Source organism: Misgurnus anguillicaudatus, chromosome 16 (assembly GCF_027580225.2).
Source record: "Misgurnus anguillicaudatus chromosome 16, ASM2758022v2, whole genome shotgun sequence".
NCBI lineage: Eukaryota > Metazoa > Chordata > Actinopteri > Cypriniformes > Cobitidae > Misgurnus > Misgurnus anguillicaudatus.
The window spans coordinates 23,049,207-23,066,794 of record NC_073352.2 but is presented as its reverse complement, the minus strand read 5'-3'; the positions used below and the strand labels follow the sequence as shown (position 1 = coordinate 23,066,794).

At 40.8% G+C, this 17,588-nt stretch overlaps 1 protein-coding gene across 6 annotated transcripts in view; it reads left to right on the top strand.

Annotated features, from left to right (window-relative positions):
* Window positions 1-16,033, top strand: part of elf1 (E74-like ETS transcription factor 1) — a 50,217-nt gene extending 34,184 nt beyond the window's left edge. For 4 of the 6 annotated variants that reach the window (XM_073854356.1, XM_073854358.1, XM_073854355.1 and 1 more), the window contains exons 2-9: window positions 179-502; window positions 8,980-9,148; window positions 10,076-10,186; window positions 10,342-10,491; window positions 10,827-10,910; window positions 11,513-11,705; window positions 11,794-12,144; window positions 13,481-16,033. In XM_073854356.1, the coding sequence (XP_073710457.1) occupies window positions 431-502; window positions 8,980-9,148; window positions 10,076-10,186; window positions 10,342-10,491; window positions 10,827-10,910; window positions 11,513-11,705; window positions 11,794-12,144; window positions 13,481-14,282 (1,932 nt within the window). In that variant the 5' untranslated portion in view covers window positions 179-430 and the 3' untranslated portion in view covers window positions 14,283-16,033. Of the gene's footprint in view, window positions 1-178; window positions 503-8,716; window positions 8,873-8,979; window positions 9,149-10,075; window positions 10,187-10,341; window positions 10,492-10,826; window positions 10,911-11,512; window positions 11,706-11,793; window positions 12,145-13,480 lie in introns of those variants that run through there. The other 2 variants (XM_073854360.1, XM_073854361.1) reach the window with 2 other exon arrangements.
* Window positions 16,034-17,588: the final 1,555 nt, after the last annotated feature.

The following is a 17,588-nucleotide window of genomic DNA, read 5'->3' as shown; positions in this document are numbered from 1 at the left end:
TCCCCTGGAGTGGGTAAATGCTTCACAGAATTAGAAAATTAGCCCCTCGCCTTGGGTCTCTGCAGTATGGTCTCGTCTGGCCATCGCAGTCTTCTTTGTATGATTATTTGAAACTGCACATTTTGCTCAGTCTCAGTTTTTTTATGTTTCTTTTCCTCTTTTTTTTTCTCTCTTTGAGGTTTAGATGCCCCAGACGCAGCTGGAGCAGGACCATTCCCCAGAGCGAGAAGATCCAGTGTCTCCACTGCTCCATTGAGTCCTCGGCCACGCTCGCTATCACAAGTTTTGTAAAAAATACAGCGTTCCTGCATCAGAGTACTTCCTGTGCCGAGGATTGTGGTGTGGAGCAAGGCGGTCCGGGGAGTGTGCAGAGGGGTAGGAACCCTCTGGCTGTCAGCCTGTGCCCTACCTTCTCTCTCCTTACAACACCATGACCACTGCGGTCCAGTCTAGCGAGCTTGTCTTTGAGTTCGCCAGCAATGGAATGGATGAAATCAATCAGGTACATTTACAATCAAGTTTGTTGTTTTTAATATGCACAGAGTCTGCTATAGAGAACCTATTCTCCTTTAAAATGGTTGACCAGAGAGCCCCAAAATATTTTGATTTCAGAAATCGTTGTTATTAGGCATGTAAATGTGTGGTTTTTCTATGTTTAGATGCTATCTCTGTTCTTTCAGCTGCACAAGCCAAGTTTTAAAGTTGGAATCGGGATAAATTGAGAGGGGTGAGTGGAGGTCCGTGCCTTTGATGGAGGGCGTCTGTGCTGGAGTGAAGAGATGGGAGGGTGGAAGGTGGAAAATTAAGAGCACAGGGAGAGGATTCGGAGATGACTGTGTGGGTTGCTGGCAGGATTTAGATGGAAAGACTGAGATGTAGGAATTGCCAGTCAATCTGTATGTTTGTATTAGTGTAAGACTGAGCATAGCTGGGAATAAACATTTGGGGCGAAAAGGAATTGATCATATAGGTATGCCAAAAAAGTGGATGCGGACGCACATAAAAGTATTCATCCGACACGCGTTATGTCATGTTAAAGGATTAGTCAATTTTCTAAAAAAAATCCATATAATTTACTCACCACCATGCCATCCAAAATGTTAATGTCTTTCTTTGTTCAGTCAAGAAGAAATTATGTTTTTTGAGGAAAACATTCCAGGATTTTTCAAATTTTAATGGACTTTAATGGACCCCAACACGTAATAGTTTTAATGCAGTTTACAATTGCAGTTTCAAAGGACTCTAAATGACCCCAAACGAGGCAAAAGGGTCCCATCTAGGGAAATGACCGTCATTTTTGACAAGAAAAACAAAAAAAATGCACTTTTAAACCACAACTTCTTGTCTATCTTCGGTCATGTGGCGCAACCTCACGCAATACATCACCACGTCAAGAGGTCACGGAGGACAAATGCGAAACTACGCCCCAGTGTTTACAAGTCTGGAGAAAGAGGACCGTACCGACGTTGTTATAGGTCGAATGATACCAATTAATGTCTTTTTGTCAGTTTATTGTTTATAATGGTCCACAAAGGTGCGTTTCATATATGTAACACGTGACCTTTCGACGTCATTACGCAATTACCTGAGGTCGCGCTGGCGTGTCACACGACCGGAGATAGACGAGAAGTTGTGGTCCAAAACTGCACATTTTCTATTTTTCCCGTCAAAAATGACAATCGTTTCGCTAGACAAGACCCTTATGCCTCGTTTGGGATCGTTTCGAGTCCTTTGAAACTGCAATTTTAAACTGCATTAAAACTGTTACGTCTTGGGGTCCATTTAAGTCCATTAAAATGAGAAAAATCCTGGAATGTTTTCTTCAAAAAACATAATTTCTTCTCCACTGAACAAAGAAAGACATCAACATTTTGGATGACATTTTTAAGAAAATGGACTAATCCTTTAAGTCATCTAATAGCTTCTTGTAAGCATCAGACTGAATTTGTTGTGTTGATCACTTATATTGTACTTTATACTTTCAAAGCTAAACAGGCTAAAATGAAAAAATATATATTTTTGTGATACATTTTGATGCGTTTTTTTCCAATGCGCGGCTATGTTCATGTGTTTTTACTTTGAACTTGGTTGATTCCAGTATCCAACTTTCTATCCTATCTGCGTATGTACTGTAAGTGTTTGTGTAGTCATGTGAATGGATCAGGCGTAACAGGTCTTCTACCGTATCCTTTCAAACTGAAAGAGAACGGAGAGCTAGATTCAGGCCTAACCTGCCCAACCTGTTACAAGGTAATGTGGGAGAAGAGTCCCGTTCCACCCATACATCTCCTATTGTGTTGAAATGACACTGGCTTCTTAGTCACTCCCAAAACCCCCCAAAACTACACAATCACAAATATATGCTCTACCAGTGGCCCACACAGTCTCAAATACCTGTTTGACTCCCACTACAAACAGTAGAGCTGCTTTTTTAAAGAGATTATGAAAGACCAGGTGCGTTATTTGAGGGAATTTCAGTGTTCAGTTTTCCACACATGGCAGCTGTGGAGGAGGAAGATTTGGCCTGCAGTTTCCCTGAACTGTGATTAGCCGAGTTGGACTGAATTCTGCAGAGTCAATAATGAGCTTCATAAGTCAAGTCAACTTGTAATGGGAGTAAAATAGTATTAGGCTGCTGTGTCTGAGTTCAGCTAGTGCATACAGCAGCAGTTGTGTAGTAATAGCATCAAAACCAATTTAGAGACATTTTGGAGTATAGGTATTGATAGTAATTTTGGTTTTTGCTAATACTAGTACTTTTCTTTGTAGCTTTTTTTGTAGGATACAATACATAGGTGAATGCATGTATTTTTATACATCAGATTTCTGTATGGGTGATAACAAACGAGGAGCTGAGATGCAAAACCCTAAGTGTGATCTTACATGTTTTCTTGTAAATGAGCAATTTTATCAGACTGTTAATGGATCCTTCCAACAACATGGTATTTCTGAATGGCCCCAGGGCGGGATTAAGCAGATTTTAAGCAAATATATTTGATGAACGTATAATACTTGCCGAGAGCATTGGGTTAATATAATTATCTCATTTTTGACAGAGATCGTGTTAAGCGGCTCTTGCAAATTCATATCATGTACTAACATGTACTAAAATTTCTGTAATTTGATATAAGGACATTAGATATTAAATTATCAATTCCTATCAAATCAGTTTACATCTGGTCCAAAATTCATGTTTCACATTAATTTCACATTAGCTGCTCAACCCAGTTTTTGTTTATTAAAGGAAAACACCACTGTTTTTCAATATTTTACTATGTTCTTACATCAACTTGGACGTATTGATACATACCTATGTTTTTTCGGTGTCTGCATTTGATCTTTGTGTGGCATGTTGTGGATGTGTTGGCATTTAGCCTGGCCCCATTCATTCCTTAGGATCCAAACAGGGATGAATTTGGAGGCCACCAGGCACTTCCATGTTTTCCCTATTTGGGGACTGTTGCATGAGTAGTTACACGAGTAAGTATGATGGCACAACATAAAACATGGTGATATTTTAAGCGGATAAAAAATGAGAACTATATTGTATGGCGCAAGACCATACAACGACCTCGGCACGCAGTAACATCATCACTCCTGACTACTCCCCCTCTCGCTCAAACTTCCGTTAATATTACTGCGCCCCGAGGTCCAGGTTTTATCTTACGTGCCCATACTTACTCGTGTATCTACTCATGTAACAGTCTTTAAATAGGGAAAACATGGAAGTGTTTGGTGGCTTCTTAATTCATCCCTGTTTGGATCCTAAAGCCCGATTTATAGTCGTGCGTAAGTTCTACGCCGTAGCTACGGCATAGGCTATCCGTAGCCTGTGCATAGCTCTGCATAGCCTGACGTGCACCTCGCAAAAATTTTAACAGCGCGTCAGATCTACGCGGACTGCAAGCGCTGTGATTGGTCCACCAGAACCCCTCCCGTCAGGTTAAAAAACTGCGTCATAGATATTTCCGTTTGTGACGGTGAAAACAAAGATGAGCCAAGTTGAGTGATTTTTACTCAGCGGGAATTCGAAGTACAGGTGGAGATAGCAGCTTTACCTAGATACTTCCTATGACAAGGTTTTGACGCATGCTCAGAGCCCCAATGCGACATCTAGTGTATATATCTATGAAAGATTAAGTGCACGCATTGAAAGGAGACAGGTATGTATGAATCCGTCCAAGTTGAGGTAAGAACATGGTAAAATATTGAAAAACGGTGGTGTTTTCCTTCAAGTAAAAAATTAACTAAGGTGCTAAACATATAAACTTTAAAATCATTGCACATAAAACAGCAGTATATTATTTACAACAGCAGTCAAATAGTCCAACATAAAGCAAATTACTCACATACATATTCACAGACCTACAGCAAATAAGAAAGTCAAATAACTACTATTAGGATTGGGCGGTATATCGAGTTTTGGTAATATATCAGCATTTCCCCCAGTGTGATATAGGTTGAGAATACCATCTATAACGGTATGGTCTGATATGACCCTCCTTTGCAACAGAAGCCCCCCCAGAAATGTACACTGAGGTCAGACGTTAGCGTTCCAACCAGCTTGCATGTTTTGCAGCTCTATATTTTTAAACCAGAAGGAAACCTCTGTCTTTAAATGACATTTTTCACTGTAAGCCGTTTTAATTAAGATAATTGTAACATCTCACATGATGCTTTGACTTGCGTGCAAAAATGTATTCCAAAATACTGTGGCATTTATCATATATCGCCATTCTTCCTAAAATTAACAAAGATATGAATTTTGGTCATTATCGCCTAGCCCTACTATACAAATTAATAATGTGGTCTAATTATAGATGACTGTGTGGCATCATGCAGCTTTTGTGCACAGACAAACGGTGTGTTGTGTCATCCCTAGTTATCCCACAGTGATGGACAATGATCTAAAATAGGAAATCTGCCTTAAACACTGCCAGTGAGAGGTGCATTGCATCAGTGGGTTGGTTAGCCATTGCAGGTAGCATCAAGTAAAGCAGAAGAGAGTGGAAAAAGTGCGGAACGTCCAAATGCTCACAGGTTTATTCACACAGTAAGAACACGGAACTTGACTATGCAAATGCTTTATCTGATATTTCCCTATTAGAAATGTGGTTGCTTACTGTCGAAAAGAAGGATGTTGCAGGTGTATAACATGGTTTATTTAGAAAGAGATCTTTGATATGTTTACTGATATGCAGCTGTCATCTAATCATATAGATTGAGCAATGGACACGCAAAAAGATGTGTTAACATAATAAATTCAGCTAAATTTGAACCTAAATGCATTTACATTTATGCATGCACCGTCATTCATCCAGAGTGACATAAAATATTTTTTTCAATACATGCATTTCCTTATTAATTGCTTGCATTACTCACACTCACTACTAGTTGCGCTATATACCGTTTCAGCAGTAACAACATAAACAAGCGGCTGTCGCGATCCGCACGTAACTTCCCGTAAAGTCCGCTAAGAATAAATAACAACAAAGTTCTTTAAACGTAGTTTATTTATATAACAAGCAAAAAACAACGCATAGATTACCTAGGAAACCAAAACATTTGTTATTTTCGACGAGGCATTTGTTCAAGAGATCAGTTTAGCAACTAGTCAGACCATTAAAAAAACGAACCCGGAAGTAAGGTTCGGATCCAGACGTGTATCACGTGCGTCCGATGAAACCGTCTATACAGTAGGTAAAATGATTAGCATGTTATTGCTATCATAAAGGGGTTTAATCATCAATTCTGTGCAAAATGTATAACATCAGATGAGACATGTTCTACTGTTTTGCATTTTCCTGTTTAGCACCATGAGAGAGGCTATGTAAACTGATCAGTTTTTTTGCATGATATCTGATATCTGTAGTACCACGGGAGGGGATGATAGCAGGGAGTTCAGACAGATACAGAAAGCAGGAATGTGTCTCCTGCTTACTCAGCAGTCAGGGCGCGTGGGATTCACGTGTATATCTGTCTAGCACAGTTTATATGGATCAGTAGACTGATGACCACCAGAAGTGCTTTAATGTCTGTCTGGCATGTAAATCTGTCACATATATACACACAGACACATTCACATTTATTTGATACATTTATTTGTATCGCTTATTACCTAAACAAATGGTTATTTCAGATTGATGCACAATTGCTGTTCGAGCTCTCCAGTTTAATTGTTTGTGGTAGTTTGTTACACTGCACCGGTTGAATTATACTGGCCTTGAACTAAGATCTGGAGAGCCAAACTTGTTGAGTCCCAGGGGAAAGTGCCATAACAACAGCGAATAGTCCGAGGATAATGGAACAAAACAGATATTCCTGCCAAAGGAAGATGTAACATGGCTCATGTGTTTCACAATCGTGTTTATGGGCCTGTAACACCATATCGAGTCAACGTTTCCAGTAATCCAAAAATACTTTCTTACATCGTTCAATTATAAAATAAGTTATTTTGTTGACAATTCTCTTTGGCCTGGAACAGTGCATTTCAGATGTGCCTTTGTATGTTTTTCTTATCTCGGTACACAGCTGTAGAGGATAATATCCACTCTGCTGCCATCTTGTGGTTAGGCAAGAAAATCGACATAAAGCAGAGGATCTTTTTTGGACTTAAGGTCCCCCACTCCACAATCTCTACTCAATAAAATAGTCTAGAGCTTGGTGTAACTAGAAAGATATATATGTGATATGTAAGAACAAAGACATCTTGATTATTTTAGCCTATTTTAATGCTTGTTTTTTCTCTTGTTTTAAATAATTTTACGTCATAAGGCCCAGTTAAATGTTTGTTTAAGCCCCTGTTTGGGAAAATCAGTTTCAATAACCCAAAATGTTAGTCATTCACAGAACTTATAAAAGTAATACTTCAAAATGATGCTGTTTATGTGCATTTGAATTAATTGTATGTGCTATGTGTACAATAATGCTACGTACACACCAAACGTGGGGCATCGCGTTACTCGCTCTAGATTACTTGCGGGATTTAACTTTGTGTATATGCGAATTTTTCACTCGAATATTTTCAACTGTTTTTTCAACTCAAACTTTTCGCGGTAAACGCACCGCACATATATAGCGTCATTCGCATCGCCCCACGCAATGACGTGTCTGATCGCATCTTTGCATTGACTTTGTATTTAATCTACTCGCACAAATCGTTAAACTCGCGTCTGGTGTAGACCCACAGTAAGGCTTCAAGGTCTTTCTCTTAGTTCATGAGAGTGTGTAATGCTGCATTCACTCCAGCTGGGGTAGAGGAGTCATGAGGTGTGAATGAGGCGTTTAGCGCGGCACAGTAGATGCGATTCCGCCTCACCAGAATGGCGTGAATTGAGCATTGCCGCAGGATCGCGCGAGTCAAACAATTCGAACTTTGGTGGAAAAACACACCACATTAACCATTAAGGAACTTTCTCTAGTAGTGACGTGATTACAGGAAGCGAGCTGAGGTGCAAAAGCCCCTCCCATGACGAGAATTTCCGCGTGAATGTCTCAATGACTAGAATTTCGCGCGTGGCTTTCACGCGAGAATGAAGCGAGTACAATTAAAACGCTCAAGCGTCCAACTATGCGTGGTAGATGCGAATTTGACGCCTCAAATGCGTCTGGTGTGAACCCAACATAAGAGTTATTGAGAGAAAACGGCACTTTGTACCTCACTAACAGAGAACTTTTAAAACAGGCTATTTCAGGCCTCATTCATATGTGGAAATAAATCTAATATGAATCGGATACATGCAGATATTCCCATGTCAATACGTGTCGTGCATTATCGAAAATGCGACACTGGCCAATGACGTCAACTCAGGTCACCACCCTTGATTACATGACTCTTCTTAGCTGCGCAATGGAGAATGATGACTCCACTTAGTGCTGTAATGTTGAAGTTATGTCTTGTTACTAAAATAAAGCTCTGTAATCTTGTATAATCATGTCTTTGTCAATTGCATATTCCTCTGTGGTTTAAGCTGTTCCAGGTCAGCATCTACCTTGTCGCTTTTAAAAGACGGGTCGTCAAAAACATTTGGATACAGAAAATAAATCGAAATAAGGGATCAAGATTTGCAGTGTAAATCCAGCCTCAAGGTCACCAGTCCTTGATCGGACTGCTGCTTTTGCTGAATTATGTCTCATATTCATATTCTGACACTTTTTTGCCTTCTTTGCATGTATCATCTGCCAAATAAAAGGCAGCTATCCAAACACACATAGATATACACACACCATACTCTGTATCTGAAAGGTGGTTTTCTCTGGAAGTGGTGTTTTAGGAAAACTCATTAATTTTGTGTAACGTTTTTCCTTCATGGCAAGAAATAATAATTATATACTTTAAGTCCCCCTTGAGTACTAAAGACACAGAATCACAGATCTGGAAAAAATAAAGAAATACAGAAAGGCTTGCATTTGTACATGCTGTTGTGTATGTGTGGCACGGTAAGGGTCAATCTCCTGTGGCTTTTGAGTCCAATACCAGCTATTTCCTCTTTTCCCTCCATGTGAAGTTCCAGTGTAATCTCCACCCTGATCCAGGAATGCTACAGTGGAAATGAGGAAGCCCTTACTGGTGTTCCTGGCACGAAGTTCAAGGTTCAGTGCACATACTGAAACTATGATACATTCTGCGGCTGTATTTTTACGTCATTCCCTCACATGATCCCACATGAGCCTGTCTCCGGCCCATGAATACTGTGTCTTATTGTTATGCTGACAGTGCGCAGTCCATACAAGTGACTGATCTGGCTCAGGTTAAAGCCATTATGAATGGACCATTAGTCGCAGCCTCTGAAAATGATAACCAGGACGATTGTGGATTAGAGGCTTTCATCTACGGGGACGGGGCAAATTTATGTGTTTCACAGCAATTATGGTGCACTTTAAGGCTGTTCCACTAAAAGCACTGCGCAGTGGTGACTGTATTCGCTGGTTTTTAGATCAATGGCACATTTACCTCTTTGTTTGTTTGTTCACCTACAGCTGGACGACCCTTCGGTGTTCCCGGCCGTGATCGTGGAGCAGGTGCCTGCCGCCGACCTCATGCAGGTGTATTCTGGACTGGAGGCAGATGAGGTGACAAATGGCATCATGGTGGACGCCATTCAGGATGTGGTGGAAGAAAACATCATGGGAGATGTGGGGTTGTCTGGTGAGTCTAATAATTTAAGATGTCAGCCAGTCAGACTTGAGGGGCAGAACTAATCGTTGTGTTATCAGGGTTCCCACAGGTCCTTGAAATCCTTGAAAGTTTGTGAATTTGGGAAGTTTTTGAAAATATACATACATAGATACAGGTCATTGAAAGTGCTTGAATCTATTTTATGCAAAAAGTTTTCGCCAAAAAATCCATATTATTCCCTGTGTAGTGTAGGATAATATCATACAAATTCTAGACTTTTTAAGCAGACATGCTAAACTGTTTGCTTTAAATGCTTATATCTTCTGTATGTGAATGTTGATTTATACCAAAATTGATTCCTAGTTGTGTTTGACACATGAAAACGTCTTAAGTTACGTATGTAACTGTTGTTACCTGAGAACGGAACGAGACGCTGCGTCTCCCTTGCCATACTTCCTGCGTCCCTGTAATGCCGTCTTTGGCAATATTTCAGATAGCGATATACTTCCTGGCTCCCGCATCACCCTGTCTTTGTCGTTAAGTCTCACCATTGGTTGAATTTGATATACACATTCAGATGCACTTAACCCTGGAGGCGTCCCCAAAGTGTCACTGCAGTGACGCAGCGTGAGTTCCCTTAAAAGGGAACTGTAACAATGTATCTTAAAAGGTAACACATTGTAACCTTGCTCTCACTTGAAATGTGTCCCCACATTTCGTCCTTGAATTTGAGGGTATTGCACATGGAAAGTCCTTGAAAGGTCATTGAATTTGAAATTAACTATGGTGTGGGAACCCTTATGTTATGTCTGTAGCTTATTTAAACCTTGGTATGCTATTGGATGTGTTTTATTATTTATACTACTTTTTGATCACAGTTATTTGTTCGTTCAATGAAATACTAGTGAAATATTTCAGAAACGAGCGTTAGTAAGTGCTTGTTGTGTTTGTCCATAGTAGAGACCCCAGTCTCAGGCGGAGAGGACAATATGGAAACCATTGTAGCAGCTGAGGCCCTTCTGAACATGGAGTCTCCTAATAACATCCTGGATGAGAAACGCATGATATGTGATGACTCACCGGCTGTTTACATGCTAATGTTTACATTTAGCGATGCTTGTGAAGAGACTTCTTGAAAATAAACTACACATGTTAGGACTTACCGATGCTATTTTTCATAGAGTTGTTTGTAAACAAATTCCTATTCTTCTGCTCCGTAGTATACGGGAATATGCTGGAATCCGACATGACCTACATTTCCCTGCGGCCAGAGCAGCTCTCAAACGGCTGCATGGACGTTCACATGGATGACGAGACGTCCTCCATGGATGAGCTCCCTCACAAGAACCTCTCCAAGCCTGCCAAAAAGAAAGGTACCAAAACCCTCCAGTAAGAGGCAGTGCACACCTCAGTGTTTCCGTTTTTATCGATATATTAAAACGAAAGGTGAATCATTTTTTTTTCAAATTGGCCTCTGCCAACAAGTTGCTTCAGCAGTGGGCTGCTTGCCGAGCTATTAAAATTCATGAGCCGAGCTGATAAGGTTTATACTGTGTCCTACCCACTTTTCAAATTGTTCCTAGAGCGTTGGATATAAGAAAAAATACGTATTGCACATTTGTCATTATTGGGGTGAACGATTAATGTATTTTGTTCCCTGAGAGAATCAGAAGTTCGTAAGCATTTCCATTCTTCAATCTTTCTGCAGTGCGCAAACCAAGATCGGTGCGGCCCTGCTCCCCCATCACCAATCCATCTCTCCCGCTGAAGAAAAAAAGCAAAGAGGGCAAAGGTAAGCGTGACCTCAGATTGCATCGTGAGAGTTAAGGGAAAAAGTAGCAGATCTCACTCCCGTATGCATTAAACGTCGCTTATTCTGGGGCTTTGCTGTCGGATAAAGGGAGGGCTGGGGCTGCTTAATTGATGAGGTGCTCTCAAAGTGCTGCGTTTGTAAGGAAACTAAAAGTGATAGTGGGCTGGAGGGCACATCGATGCTGTCCTGATAGAGGCCCCTTATGCATGCGAACCGTTTCCCAGCTCGGAGAGGAGGCCGGCCGCATACATATACATCACCCTGACACTCCGGTCTGGTCTCTTTCCAGCCCCGGTTGCCGGGGAAGCTGTTTTTAACCACTTCTGGCCAAAGCACACGACAAACAAGAATAATCTACTGCCAAACCCCTTTAATTAATTTCCAACCCGGTGCAGGTTAGCACAAACTGAGAATTTATTTATTAAGGTTATGAGAAAGAATACAATAATTGCACCTCTGCCAATTCGGGTTGTTAAATAAACCCAAGGAATCGAGTGTGAAATATAAAAGGTGGTTAAGCGGTTTATAACTTAACTTTTAATGAGTCGACAAAGGAATATAAAAGACCCTTATTCTTCTAGGTAACACTATCTACCTGTGGGAGTTCCTTCTGGCCTTGCTGCAAGACAAAAACACCTGTCCTAAATACATCAAATGGACGCAAAGAGAGAAAGGCATTTTTAAGCTGGTGGACTCCAAGGCCGTGTCTAAGCTGTGGGGCAAGCACAAAAACAAGCCTGATATGAACTATGAGACCATGGGCAGAGCACTCAGGTAAGCCAGTGGCTACAAATCACCCAGAGGGACCAATCATAGCAAAAGGAACAGATTTTCTTGAACTCTTATTTCCTTTCTCTTTAAGGTACTATTACCAGAGGGGCATACTGGCCAAGGTTGAAGGACAGAGGCTTGTTTATCAGTTTAAGGAGATGCCCACAGACCTGGTCATTATTGACGAGGATGATAGCCAGGGGGACGACCCCAGCCCCGGGTACGGAGGGCACCGCCCGGCCTCTCACGGACGGAACGTGAACCGCGGCTCATCGCGCGGGCAGGGTAAAAATTCTGGAACCATGCAGGCGAAGTCGGTGAAAAGAGAAATAAGCCCCAATATGATCAGCAATGGAAAACAAGCAGACCAGCTGCTGCAGACGGTCCACGTTCTGCAGCCAAATCAGGGAGCTGCAGTCCCTGCGCCAACACACTCCGTAAGGTGAGAGGCCTGCGTCTGCACAAACACACCTAGACACGAGCAGAACGTGGACAGATGAGATGTGTGCCAACAAAGTTGGATTCTGTTCTGAAGCCTAGTGAGCTGCCTTGTTGTCTTCTGCCTTATAGGGAGCTGCCTTCTAAGGCAGTGTCCTAATGACATGGAGCCTTATAAGTGACCTTTATAGTGCACAGGAAATTTGGCTTCCAGTAATTTAAAGCGATAGTTCAGCGAAAAATGAAAATTACCTCATGATTTACTCACTTTAGAGGGTAATAATGGCCTTCTAAGGGCTATCAAAGTGATTTTGCAAGAAAAATATCCATATTTTAAACTTTATAAACTATAATGACTAGCTTCCGTTAGCGGCCATTGCGCATTATGCGTAGCGTACAATGTGTCAAATCCAGTGAGCCCTTTAAAGGGGACATTTTACAAAACTTTTTGAGATGTCAAAGAAATCTTTGGTGTCCCCAGAGTACAGTACATATGTAAAGTTTTAGCTCAAAATATTATTTAAAGGAACAGTATGTAAGACATTTATATCAATTAATCATAAAATGCCCCTGATATGTCACTAGACATTAAGAAATAGTTTTCATTTCAAATACTTATATCACTGACAACAGTAGTCTGGCCAGGATATTATCATTTAAAAAGTGGAGTTGCAGCTCTCAACTGATGTTTATGTTGTCATTTTGTGTATTGGCCACCAGTTGTGTGATTGCAGTACCAGTTTTAGCCACAAGTTTTGTGATTGCAATACCAGTTTTGGCCACAATCCTACATACTGTTCCTTTACAGATAATTTATTAAGGCTTGTTAAAATGGACACTTTGTAGGTGTGAGCAAAATTGTGCCGTTTTGGGATTGAAAAATATCCAAATAGAGATATTTTCTAAAACTTGACTCTTCTGTAATTACATTGTGTACTAATAAAATTAAAAGTTGTGATTTTCTAAGCCGATATGGCATAATGACATAATGCTTTTTTACTATATAATGGTATATATCCGTCATTTGGGTTTTTTTTTATTCATTTATAAAATATTTTAGATGGCACAATTCTGCTTTTCTTGCTGCCTAATTTTTGAGCGCTTCTCCTTTGATGCCTTCAAATGCTATCTGGGTTGGTAGCTCAATAGGTTTTGGAACAGACCTGCTGTACGTCATATATTTACTTACATTTTATTCTTCTTTTATATATAGCATATAAAATATGGACTTTATTTAGCATACGTTTTGTGTTTTCTACTGTCACAATTTACTTTGCATTAGATTGCAAATGAGTTTATCTACTTTAGGTTTCAGCTAAACTGTTCTCTCTATTTCTCAGGACTATTAATATGCAAGGCTCTGTTCCCATGGTCCTCACGTCAGGAGCTCAAGGAAGAGCCCCTGTAACTCTGCAGACCCTTCCCTTGTCTTCTGTTCTGACCACTGGGGATTCATCCAGCCATGCCTCCCCACCTCGGGTCATTCTCCACACCGTGCCTTCCTCCAGCCCTGGGGGTAAAGATGTGCTCACCATCCAGACTGCCTCTCTTACAACAGACAGCATTCAGCACCAGCAGCTCCTCGTGTCCACGCTGAGCTCATCCAGCGGGGGGGTCATCAGCACCACACCACAGCAAGCCGGGTCTCTTAATGGCATCACCCGCTTGGTCACCCTCAATGCAAACGGGCAGCCCGTAGTGGCTCAGCAGCCTGGAACGGTCATCGCTACTGTCCTGAAGCAAAGTGAACTTCAAGGCCTGCATGTTAAAGAGGAGATGTTAGACCCACAGTACTTTCAGTCTCTGGTCAACAGCAACCCCAACATGACACCGTACTGCAAAGAGGAGATCGAGGAGGGAATGGCGGAGTTGAGCTACAGGACTGTGATCATCAATAATGCAGGTCAGGAGCTGAGCCAGACACTCAATGGACATTTGGACCTGGGTCAGCTGGCCAGAAGCCCCAGCGAGGGCCTCACCCCTGTGGAGGAGCTGGAGGTGAGGGGAGAAGTAGCCCTGCATCCAGAGCCCGAGGCCAAAGAGCTTCTGGAGGTCTCTCAAGAGCTGCAGGAACTGCCGGGAACCATGCAGATACATGCCTCGCACTTCATCCAGGTAAAAACAGAGCCTGCCGAGACCTAAACCGTCAGAGGAATGTGGACACAATCGACCAACACGTGAAAACAGGATTTTTCAGTGGAGCAGATGATCTGTAATTTATTGCTCTTGATTGTTAGAATCGCCATTGTGACTGGAAGACTTTTGTATTGTGATATTGTACTCAAAATTGAACGTTAAGGGATCGCGATCGTGATGTCATAAAAGCTCTTTCGGCTCGCTCTCTATTACCCCTTCCGAACCCCGACAAGAGAGCAGCCGTTCTCCAACCAGGGATCTTCCCACCGTATGTGCCAGTTGAGATGTGTCCATCTCTGCTTATCTCCACAGACAAATCCAAAGACTTAATCCAACACAGGGACCAAAGGAGGAGTGGTGGATAGCCAAAATAAAACTAACAACATACCATTGACTTGAAATTAAAAAATTCAGTTCCTTATGAGGAAGTAGCATCTCATTGGACTTTAAAATGCCCAGAAGTATGACTTTTGTAATAGGACAGAGAGTATGCCTCGTAGGAAGGCTACGGGTGGTTAAAGCTTTGTTTTGAAAGTGATGGTTTAAAAGGGAGAATTATATGATCCATTCTGTTAACAGATTTATGACATTATCTCATCCCCTTAAACAATACAAACCATCACACACAAATCAAAGCCATGTGCTTTTATGAAAGTGGGCATTGCCTGTCCAGAGAGACAGTTCAGGTTGACTTTGTTTGTATATAATAGACTAGAAAGTATAGTGACAAATTCCAAAATCATCTGCTAAAGTATTTCCCTGATTATAATCTTGTTCATATCACATGGAACGCAGTATATATATATATAAAATATATATATAAATATAATATACAACCGAGATTCAATTTATGGCCACAAATTTATTTATTTTCTAAATTCTGTATAAAAAGTCTTTTTAAACAATTGCAAAAAGAGGGAAAATATGCAGTATGTAGGGCTAATTTACCCATAACATAAATATATATATATATATTATGTTTATCGCAAGCTGTATTTTTCAATTCCGAGCATTCCATGTAATCGGCACATCTTTCATATGTTATCTATTTTTCCAATATAATGGGATACAAAGTAGCTTTATGAGATTAAGCCTTATGCTGTTCTTGTTCACTGTGACATGTTTAAAGCCATTTTTACAGAGCATATGTGCTATAAATGCAACGCCCTTTGGTTTTCGCCTTTCAAGCTGTCATACTTTTACCCTGTTTTACTTTATTGATGCATTTCTTTACACACCAGTTTTTTAGGACAAACATTTTGTCTCCGGCAAAGCTGGTGCCCTTTGCAACATTAGAGCGAGATGCATCTGCTGTAGATTCTTGTTAAATGTATTTATTTGTAGCTGATGTAGTCTTCTGTGTATGGCTTCCATTCCTTCCTCACCTCATTTATATCCAATGAATCTAGAGCACGCTCTCTTAATAGCTACATTTCCACTAGCAGACAGTGTGGAGATTGCAACTCAATTGGAAGAAGTGACTGAAGTAGTTGGAAATAAATGTGGACTCCCTGACACACCCAGAAGCTAAACATGGGCAGCAGGCCTCTGCCCCAAACTCTATTTGACCAACACCGGAGCTGTGCTAAATATTGATGGTTGCGCTGACAATCGTGGCTACACCTTGTGTATTATGCAATATTGCGTCAACGAGACAATCTGTGACCTCTTTGGTATAAGTAAATTGTTCCACTGCACTGCACCCTGGCCAGCATGTGATCTATAGACCTGCCTTCTGTAAAAAATTTTGTTGACCACAGGTTTTATGATCAGTCATTTATTGAGGGTAAACGTATGCCAGTGCTTTTTCTATAATTCAATCTTGCCTTTTCTCTAGGCTTACCCTTTGTTTTTAATGTTCTTATAGTAGAATAGATTTTTTTTCTAAAAAAAGACAACCAAAGGAGAATATAATAAAACACATTTTGCCTTAACAGAAACTTGTGATCTTTTATTCCCGTTTGCATTGTAAATTAAAACTCAAGATCACACACTCAGTGGAAAAACAACACAAAGCGTGCAAGGTTCACGCAATCGCCGCTTCATTGTTTAAAACAGCTTTACTCAGAGGTCAGATGCGCTCGGAGGTATCTCGCAACATCTTGCTGTGAATCAAATCTGCTGCAGGGAGCTGTGTTTCTAGCCATATGTGCTCTCTTATTTAGCTTGTGTGTACCGTCTGGAGACTATGACGTTGCTGTGTAACTTCAGAATGAGTGCAATCTGTTATTTATACGAATGAAAGTGCCAAAAAGAGCAATTGAACAATCAAAGATGAGAGGGTAAACGGTATCCTTATTTGAGTGCACTGACATTTTAACCGTGCTTAAATGGGTAAAAGATCTGTAAACAACTTAAATGTGGGATGTAGGCGATCTGGCAGACTGCGAGTGGACACAAACACTTTCCTGATGCTTTTCACACCTGCAGCTCTGTGTGTGCCATGACTTGGGGTGAGGATACAAATGATTGTGTGTCATTACTCAGTGGTGTGGCATTTGTTGGTCTTATTCTCTGGGATGTGTGTGTGTGGGCGGGCATGTGTGCCTGCTGATGGAGCCATCTGGCAGCTGGTACATGCTGGAGCTCTTACCCCCAAGTCTACTATTCACACACAGCTGCAGATTACACAGCACTCTGAACCCTTCAGGCAACACAGAAAATGAAACAATAACATACAGGAAAACACAATACTAAAGCTGTTAAATGCAACTGTATGAAGCAGGCAAAATGGCAACAGGTTATTTATTAAAAACGCTTGGTGCAGTTTTTAATGTGGTTTGTGTAAATCAAAAGACATTTTATTATATTTCTACAAATTTTAAAGCAGGTGTTTTTCGTGATCCCATTTTTCAAACTTTAGTTGGTTTGTATAGTTGCTGTTAGAGCATAAATAATGCCTGCAAAATTATAAAGCTCAAAGTTCAATGCCAAGCGATATACTTATATACACAATTTGCTTTATAAGGACTACAGATAATGGCCAGTTTGGACTACAGCCCTCCACTTCCTGGATATATGACGTCAATATAAGAGTTTTTGATTAACCTTAGCCTACAGGAATATGCCAGTCACCAGCTAAACTAAGCTACTGTTGAATCACAGCACACTAAACCAGCTACACCCATACAATTTCCATTCTCCCAAAAATGATCATTTGAAGGCATGGTATTTGATCCAGAAACGTTTTTAGTTGTGCTGGTTAAAAGTCTCCTCACATCCTGATAGCAATCACTATGTTAAGTCTAAATGTATTTTTAAAAATATATGTCATCTGTGAAAGGTGTAGGACCAAAAAATGTTCAACAAATC